Consider the following 9,571-nt stretch of genomic DNA (forward strand, 5'->3'; position numbering starts at 1 on the left):
TTCTCATTCTTTTTCTTAGTTTTTGAAGTGGAGGGGATGTCTGTCGAAGGACGAGTCGTCCGGAAATCCACTAACGAATCGGCAGCAGCAATAGCCCCGGGCAGATCTTTAACATTCTGCCTTCGTAGTTCGTTTTGAGCCCAGCCTTGCATGCCCGAAATGAAGTTGTGAAGTTTATCCTCATCAGACATATTTTGTATGTCTAACATCACAGAGGTAAATTCTTTTATGTATTCCCTCACTGATCCCGTCTGCCTTAGCCTTTTCAATTTATCCCTTGCAAGCCAAGATGCATTGCTAGGAAGAAATTGATCACGCATTTCTTTGATTAGCTTATCCCATGTATCAATCCTAGGACGACCAGCACTTACGTCGTCTGCATTACGAGTCCTCCACCAAAGTTTCGCATCACCCGACAAATACATTGTGGTAATGTTCAACTTATCAGCGTCCGGCACCCTTGCAGCGGTAAAATACTGCTCCATGTCCCAGATGAAATTTTCCAGTTCTTTAGCACTCCTTGCGCCACTAAAGGCCTTAGGTTCTGGAATCTTTACCTTAGACGATTCAACACGAGTTGAACTTAACGTGGCCACAGCCCGACACAAAACGACGAGTTCTGCACGAAGGTTCTCATTTTCCTTCTGCAGTCCCTCCAGTTTTTGCGTAGTTGTGGTACGAAAGTCCAAGATTTCAGTAATGTGGTTATCAACATTCTGTCGATATCCACCAATTTCCCCCTGAACTTTCTCAGCGTCCACTCTCAACTCAATGATTTGTGTGAATAAATCCACAAACGTAGGGTCTGCCAAAATGTCTTCAGTAAACCCGACGAAGGATTCAATTTTTCGTGCCAACTCCCATAATTCTGCGTTTTTCACCATTGTTTAACCGCGCTCTGATACCAATTGAAAGAGGGTCGATTTATTTTTCTCGCACACCACTCTAGGCAGTCTTACAGCGTCTGTAATACTTCAGCCTACTTACACCCACGAAAATTGACTAAGTATAGAAATACTTAAAACAGTAGCGTCAAACAACCAACAGAATTTACAGGAACCAGTCCCAACCTTTATTAACCTTTAAGTAATACAAAGGAAGGCTTCACGAATTTGTCTAAGGCTAGAAACACTCTGTTTTTGCCTTAGACGAATTTCCACCTTTAAATCAAAATTCTGCACAATGGCAGTTACATGCGGCGGTTACAAGTGACACCTGTCCGACACTTGTCAGCACAGGGTTCAAAACTAACTTTCCAACAGCTATATTTCCAACAGATAGAATCTAATTCAAATTACATTCTTATCTACACGAAATACTAATATTCTAACACTTAGAATATTTCAGGCTTCATTCCAACACTTAGAATATTTCAGCCAGCTTCCAACACTTAGAATATTTTAGCTGTCTTCCAACACTTAGTTTTATTTCAGCAATTTCGGGTGAACTGCCTTTGTTCCTGACATTGCCAAGTCTTCACAGCCTTGCCTCATCAAGTCAACATGCTGCCTTGCCAATGCCCTTAGCCCGCACGTAAGCCATGCGCGTTCAAGCTGCCTTGCCAACACCCAAGCACCTTGAACTTGTGTTGCACTGTTTTGCCATCATCCATGCCAAGACCAATGCCCAAGCCCTTGGCATGTCTGCACGTAGTTAGATCAAGTAGATTGCGGGTCTAACACATGGCTACAATGTGGAGGGTGAGAGTAGTATCAGGGTTGTGTTTAATATAGTTCAAAGATGTTAAAGGGGATATTTAAGTGCCCGTATAGTTAAAGTACTAAAGTGAGTTTTGCTTCCAAGTTCAGGGGAATTTGATGTATTTTCCCTAAAAAGTCGAGAGAAGTGTTGAAAAAATCTGTTAACTTATCGAAAATTTAAAGATCTATTCCATTCATATTGCATATTTAGGGGTGTATTTAACTTTAATTAATCAAGTAAATGATTGTTTTAAGGTTGTTAATATGTAATTCAGGAATAAAACTAATAATTCACGTTGAGTTTAAGATTGTTTTCAATATATACATTCTTTTCTTTAAATATTTGATAAATAAATAAAATATCAATAATTAATTATATATAATCTAGTAAAATAGTACGAAGGTAGAGTGATGCAAAGGGTTTAGTTGGGGTTCGAGGTAATTAGAGATGAGATGAAGCATGAATAGCGAGAAGATAATGAATTTAATATGTCATTTATTCAACTTATTATTACTACTTCATTAAGAAAATTGTTATCGTTCTTTAAAATATTTTTCATAATATTTTGATCAAATTAACCTCTTTTGTTTGGTGTAAATAAAGTTTGAATCACTTTACAGAATTATAGTGACACCTTATTGACCAATTTAGTTCTCCTAATTCAAAGTGTCAATTGGTTGATTTTATTAAGTACTACTATTTACTTTATAAATGTTACTTCATGCAATTCAAAACCATTCGATTAAAATTTCTTAATTGAACTACTTATAATTCAATTCTTATTATATTTTGTTTTTTAGTTAATCAATCAATCTATTATCATTTTATTTTTAGTTAGAATCAAATATTCACTAGCTTAAGATTTCATTATGACCATTTTATTAATTTGTCTAATCACTAGCATATAGCTAATTCCAATTTACATTTCTGTAATTTGTTTTCTCTTTGAATTTAGCATATGTTTACGGTCTTATCATTTAATTTCATGCTTTTATTTGATTCCCTCCATTTAATTATTTAGCTTTTTAATGTCACTGTTCTTTATAAATATTATTATTTCATACAATTACTTTTAAGGTTGGTGGTTTCTGGTGAAGTTGTTACATTTTAATACATTTATGTTCCAACTTTTTGTAGACTTTGAACTAATACTAACATATTTTGATTCACACATTGAACTACTAATACCAAATACCTTATATTATCTCTTAATACAAACAACAAAAAAAATAAGCAAATGGCCTCTATATCCATGAATTTAACAATAATATACAAAAAAAAAAGCTTAATTTTTACTCTATTTAGACAATGATGACAGTAACTTAATTGCCGCTAAATATGTATTTTAAGCAATGTCTCTAGAGCATATAACGATATTTGATCGAATGATAATTAATTAATGCCGATAAAGACTTTAATAATCTTTGTTAAAGTGTATATTTATTGCCACTAATTTTTATTTCTTTTTGGTAGCGGCACCATTATGAAGGTAGCTATAATCTCCAGGAGCAGGTAACAATAATGATATTATCAAATTAGTGTTTATTTGTTTAAAGTGTCTAATATGATTATGACATATTAACCTCATTGAATGAAAGAGATAGACTCTAACAAACCTGTTTTCTTAAACTAATGCAAGTTAGCTAAAGCAATGTGCTTATAAATTTGTTTCCATCCATTTGGAGTTCATATGTGTAGCAACTCCAACAAAGAAAAATATCTCTTTTAAAAGTTGCAAAAATAAGTACTATAAATGGCTAAATTTGGCGATTTGGGTAATTTTCTAGTGTTGTGTATACTACTAGGAATAGTTGGTTCTAGCTATGGTCAGTTGCAGCTCAACTTCTATGCAAAGAGCTGTCCGCAAGCAGAAAAGATAATTCAAGATTATGTGTATAAGCAAATCCCAAGGGCTCCGTCTCTTGCCCCTGCGTTGCTCAGAATGCATTTCCACGATTGCTTTGTCAGGGTAAGTTTATACCTCATTTCACATGAAGACTACCATTTCTTAAAGTAGTTTCCTGATTTGTTAATTGGAATTTTACAGGGTTGTGATGGTTCTGTACTCCTGAATTTCACTTCGAGCACTAAAAACCAGACTGAAAAAGTGGCTGTTCCTAATCAAACGCTGAGAGGCTTCTCATTTATCGATGGTGTGAAGAAAGCATTGGAAGCTGAATGCCCTGGAGTTGTGTCATGTGCGGATATTGTTGCCTTGGTTGCTAGAGACTCTGTTGTAGTCACAGTAAGTACAAAACTCTGAACCATATTGCGGGCTGAAAAATAGGTTGTTAATCTTGTCTTCCTTTTTATGCAGGGAGGCCCTTACTGGAAGGTTCCAACTGGTAGAAGAGATGGAAGAATATCAAACGCCTCGGAAGCCTTGGCAAACATCCCTCCTCCGACAAGTAACTTTTCCAGTCTCCAGACGTCTTTTGCCAGCAAGGGTCTTGACCTAAAAGACTTGGTACTATTGTCTGGTAAGTTTAAATTAGTACATCCGCGCTCATTTCTGCTTATCCTATGTTAAAACTTTCCAAACTCTCACAAATATCATTGTTACTATGTACAATTTTCTATTAGGTGCACATACCATTGGAGTCTCTCACTGTCCGTCATTTTCATCACGTTTATACAATTTTACTGGAGTTTGGGGCAAAAAAGATCCATCTCTAGACAGCGAATATGCAGCTAATCTAAAGATGAAGAAATGCAAATCCATCAATGACAACACCACAATTGTCGAAATGGATCCTGGAAGCTCCAGTAAATTTGATCTTAGTTACTTCCAGCTTGTGCTCAAGAGAAGAGGGCTATTTCAATCTGATGCAGCCTTGACAACAAGTGCGAAAACAAAGTCATTCATCAACCAGTTAGTACAAGGATCACTCGAACAATTCTATGCCGAATTTGGTGTAGCAATGGAGAAAATGGGAAAGATTGAGGTCAAGACCGGCTCTGCTGGTGAGATTAGGAAGCACTGTGCAGCTGTGAATAGTTAAGAGCTGTCTATTTCCCTTTGTTCCCAAATTCCAATATTCGTGTGTTCGTATTCTGTATGTAATCTTTGTGTGAATGATTCGGGATAACATGTATCATTTCTTTTTGTAGTTATTCCGATATATTGATCGTTTTCTTGAAATAAAACTAAGATTCCAAGAAGAGCTTTATGTATAATGCAGCCTTTCCTAGAAGAGGTTTTTCGTTGAGTATTACTGTCCTGTTTTTGAGCTTTCCATTTGATGTTTTCATTGTTCGTTCGCTGGACAGAAACTCCAAACTTGCATCAATCTATAAATCATTTTATCCTCCTAACAGAAGAAAATGTTTTCCTGTTCTTCAGATGACATAAACTCAAAGACAGCATGCTTGTATGATTTCTCATTTCCTTTAGTATTTTAAATGTTCTCCATTGAGGAAATTTCGGAGTTTCGAAGAGACGGAGAAACCTAACAATTGAGAGGGAGAGATAAAAAAAAGGGAAAATTATATAATTAAGCAAACTTATACTACTTAATTACTCATCGTAGCTACAGTTTGCTATAATTACCACCCATGACTAACATTATTCATTAATTACGTAGGTTGACTTCTAGTTTGTATAATAAGTCACATTTGTATATGTATATTTATACAAATACATATGTATAATATACAATTATCTAATCGATATACATATACAATTAACCTCTCTCCTACTCTCTTCCCTCTCTCACTCGCGTCTCTCCTCCCTCTCCCAATCTCGCTCGCCTCTCTCCTCTTTCTTCTAATCTAGCTTGCGATATATACAAATGCATATTTTTAATATACAATTATCTAACCTATGTACATAGACAATTCATCTCTCTCCCACTCTCTGCCCTCTCTCGATCGCCTTTCTCCCAATCTCGCTCACCTGTCTCCTTTCTCTCCCAATCTCTCTCCTCTCTCTCCCTCTCTCGCTCGCCTCTATCCTCTCTCTCCCAGTATCGCCCGCCTCTTTCCTCCCTATAACATGTAGCTACGAATTGTAATTATCAAACTATAACTATGGAGAGTAATTATGCTATTTTTGAGTGACTATATGTGAAAGTTCCAAAAAAAAAATCATGTAGGACAAGCACTTCACTTTTGTTATGGAAATATCGTGGATTAACTAGCACACAATCATAAACAAAGAAAATAGAGAAGAAGCTAGAATAACACAAGGACTAAATGAGGTTCAGCTAGAGTTTTTCACTATGAAAGAAAAAGAACAAATTTTACAATGTTTTCAAGGCCTTAGGACTACATTGTGTATAGTGTACAATATGTTAGAATTCCCAACTGTATCCCATATATATAGATCCCAAGTAATCCAAAACCTATACGAAAAATGTTCTACCAATCCTAAAAGAACATTATTTTTCTTTTGAGTTTTTCTGTTAGATAGGTCGCTCAAGATCTTTGGTTTTTTATCTGTCGAAAATAATTTACACTACAACAAATTTGATTATTAGGGACAAATAATTTCATTATTAATAAATCATATTTCGTCACTAAAAATCTTGTGTGACGAAATCAGTCGTCACTAATTGTGTGTGTCTAAAAGTATACAAAGACGATTTAGTGCTTCGTCGCTAAAAGTATTATATTAACTACAAAAATTAAAAATCGTTTCAAAATACTTAAAACATTTATGACAAATTTATTTGTTGTAAAAGGTATGTTTTTGTAGTTAATAATATGCTTTGTCACTAAAAAGGTTAAAAGTACCAACAAAATTATATCGTCGCTTATTATTTTACTTCAATCAGTGACGAATCCAATTGTCTCTAAAGATGTATATATTTCGTAGTTGAAAAAAATCTAATTTCGTCACAAATGACTATATTTTTATATACAAAAAATTATTTTGTTCTTAAATGTATAATATGATAAATTTATCATTATAAAAATGAGATTTTATAAATATAATGTATATATCCCTCCCCCCCCCTCCCCCCAACTATCTCAACTTTTTTCAACCCTAGCCAGACATTATGCTGCCTTGTGGAATCAAACTCACAACCTAAAGGTTGGAAGTGAAAGTGCTTACCATCAAACCAAGTCTCTCTTGTTGTTAATTTTTGTTTTATTTTATACTTCATTCACTTCTTTCAAATTTAGCTTTTGTAGAAACAATATATTATATGATTATTTATACTCATACACAAATGCATGAAATTTACCACCCACAATTCATTCAAATGTAGATTATATTTGAATTAAACTGTGTATTTTTTAAAATATATTTAAATATATTCAGTACAATTTTGTCATTTTATTTATTTATTTTTGTAAATTTTTAAAATTATTCAATACAATAATAAATTTATTTAAAATTAAACTTTTGATTTTATTTAAAAAAATGAATAATTGGTTCAAGTTGAACATTGATACCAATAACTATAGTACTTCATTATAATATATTTGAAATCCTCGTTAGTTCATTTCTTTTATTTGTGCTTTTATTTTTTAGTTTATTTCAATTTTCACACTGATGTAAAAAGTTAATAGAAATTCATGAATATATTGCACCTTTGCAAAGTCTAAGTTTGTAAGTCGACGTTATTTTCGTATAGTTACTCTACGTACGTATGTGGAACTACTATTAAATATGTACATATTGATATACAAAAGCAAAAAGGTTGACTTAATCTATGTAGTTTACCAATCACAAATCAATAAACATGCACAAAATTTAGCACAAAGACTTGACAATTTTTCGTGCTTATCGATGAAAGAGTATCAAATAAAAAATAAAAGTGTAAACAAATAAATATTAGTGATCTAGTGGTAGAACCGTGCCCACTCACAATACCTATAACTTGGACTGTATTTTTCAAATGATGCATTTTATAATTGCGTAATTTAAAAAATTTTATGTATTGAACTTTTTTATTTTTACAAAATCGACCGAATTCATTAATTTTAATACTTTCACTTGCCAATAAACTAATGGACTCTGTCTACTTCTTATGAAACACTTGTATTATTCTTTTTGTAAGTCATCACTTGAATTATGAGCAATTGTAGAAAAAAATTGTATTTAACTATGAATTTTTTTTCGTAACAAATAGTTTAATTATTCACTACAAATTTTAAGTCGTAGTTATTTAACACCTTATAATTTTGTGACAAATTTTTTGTTGTCACTAAATCATAGATTTATTAGAGACAATTAAATATTTGTCACCAATTATTTATATTATTAGTGACGAAATAAATGTCATAATTAAATATAAATTTTCATAGCTCAAATTTATAATATTTAACTACAAACTCTAATTTGTCGATATTGTAACAATCTATTCTTTTAGATGAAACTTTTTGTGTCCAAAATTTAATAAATTATAAGACAATTTTTTTGTCATGAATTAGATACATTATTAGTGACGAAATAATTTGTCACTGATAACTTTAGTTCGTGACGAACACTACTTAACAAATGACGTCAATATTTTTGGTAGAAAACTTTAGTGGACAAAACTTTGCTACGGATTTTTATGTTTCATCACTAAAAGAATGTGTCTCATATATATAAGCACAAAAAGTAAATTTTTTCACTAAAAGTGAATAATTAGTGACGAATTTGATGTCGTAGTTTGCCATAAATTACATACACTATTAATGACGAAATAATGTGTCACCGATAACTTTAAATTCGTGACTAACACTACTTTACAAAATGGGCCAAATAATTTTTTGGTGAAAAACTTTAGTGGACAAAACTTTGCTACGAATTCTTATGTTTCGTCATTAAAAATATGTGTCTCATATATTTAAGCACCAAATATAAATTTTGTCTCTAAAAACAAATAACATAATGACGAATTTAATATCGTAGATAATAATTTCATAGCTATATATCATATTTGTTGTAGTGTTATACATGCATGTTCCAACTTTTTAAACAAAATCCAAACTTCTCTATCTTTTTGACTTCAAACTAAAACTACATATTTTGATTCCCACTTTGAACTAGGTTACTAATATCAAATATCTTACATCTTAAGCCTTAATTGACAGAAACGGGAAAAAACTTGGTCCTTCCATACACCATATGAAGTTAATTATATCTTCACGTAGATGCGGAGTGATGATTAAGAATTTGAAGAAGGGGTTCGAACTCACAATTCTAGTGTTGAAATTATTTTCACAGTCACTTTTTTATCATTACTAAACTATTAATCAATTTTGTTAGGGGTTCATATGTTGATATAAATATATATTCATTTAATTCTTTAGTACAAATACATGGTTTATTAAAAAAGATATTGTGTTCCTCCGCACCTACAAATCCCCACTTAGCTCTGTCTCTGTCTCTAGGAGCAGGTAATAACAATGATATTGTCAAACTCTTTATATGTGTCTATTATATCATCTAGGGGCGTAGGCACATTTACACCCTTCGTCGGAAAAAATATTGTATGTAAAAGTAAAGTGATGAATGAAATGATTAAATAACATATTTTGAACACCTTGATATAATAAATTGTTATAACTTAGTGATTTTAGATGTCTTAAATATGTTTAGACTTTTTTTAATTAGCCAGTACTCGCATATCCAAATTCAATTATTACAATTTTTTCCCCTTTTTATAAAGAGCTTAAAATAAAACATTAAACTCTCATCTATATTTGAAAAAGAGCTTAAAATAAAACTTTAAACTCTCATCTATATTTGATTGAACACAATTGATACATTCGAAAGAATTTTCTAATTTGGCAGGAGAGAGAAAAATAGGAGAGGGAGGAGAGGCAGGGGAGAGAGGTGAAGAGTTAATATAAAAACATGTTTCTTTTTCCTTTATATATATAATATTTTTAAACTATAGATTTTTTTCCAGAAATAATTGATATATATATA

General features: G+C 32.1%; 1 protein-coding gene across 1 annotated transcript; it reads left to right on the forward strand.

Annotated features, from left to right (window-relative positions):
- The first annotated feature begins 3,391 nt into the window (after positions 1-3,391).
- Positions 3,392-4,910, forward strand: LOC107025346 (peroxidase 3-like). The gene is made up of 4 exons (XM_015226131.2): positions 3,392-3,670; positions 3,749-3,946; positions 4,019-4,181; positions 4,285-4,910. The coding sequence occupies exons 1-4, from the start codon at positions 3,455-3,457 to the stop codon at positions 4,701-4,703; spliced, it is 996 nt and encodes a 331-aa protein (XP_015081617.1). The 5' UTR covers positions 3,392-3,454; the 3' UTR covers positions 4,704-4,910.
- Positions 4,911-9,571: the final 4,661 nt, after the last annotated feature.

The sequence above is a fragment of the Solanum pennellii genome, chromosome 7, assembly GCF_001406875.1.
Source record: "Solanum pennellii chromosome 7, SPENNV200".
Lineage (NCBI taxonomy): Eukaryota > Viridiplantae > Streptophyta > Magnoliopsida > Solanales > Solanaceae > Solanum > Solanum pennellii.

Excerpts from the sequence above, each read along its gene's own strand:
- LOC107025346 (XM_015226131.2), top strand. The coding sequence starts at position 3,455 with ATGGCTAAATTTGGCGATTTGGGTAATTTTCTAGTGTTGTGTATACTA. Across the intron at positions 3,671-3,748 it reads TCCACGATTGCTTTGTCAGG|GGTTGTGATGGTTCTGTACT; the intron begins GTAAGTTTATAC and ends GGAATTTTACAG. Across the intron at positions 4,182-4,284 it reads AGACTTGGTACTATTGTCTG|GTGCACATACCATTGGAGTC; the intron begins GTAAGTTTAAAT and ends ATTTTCTATTAG.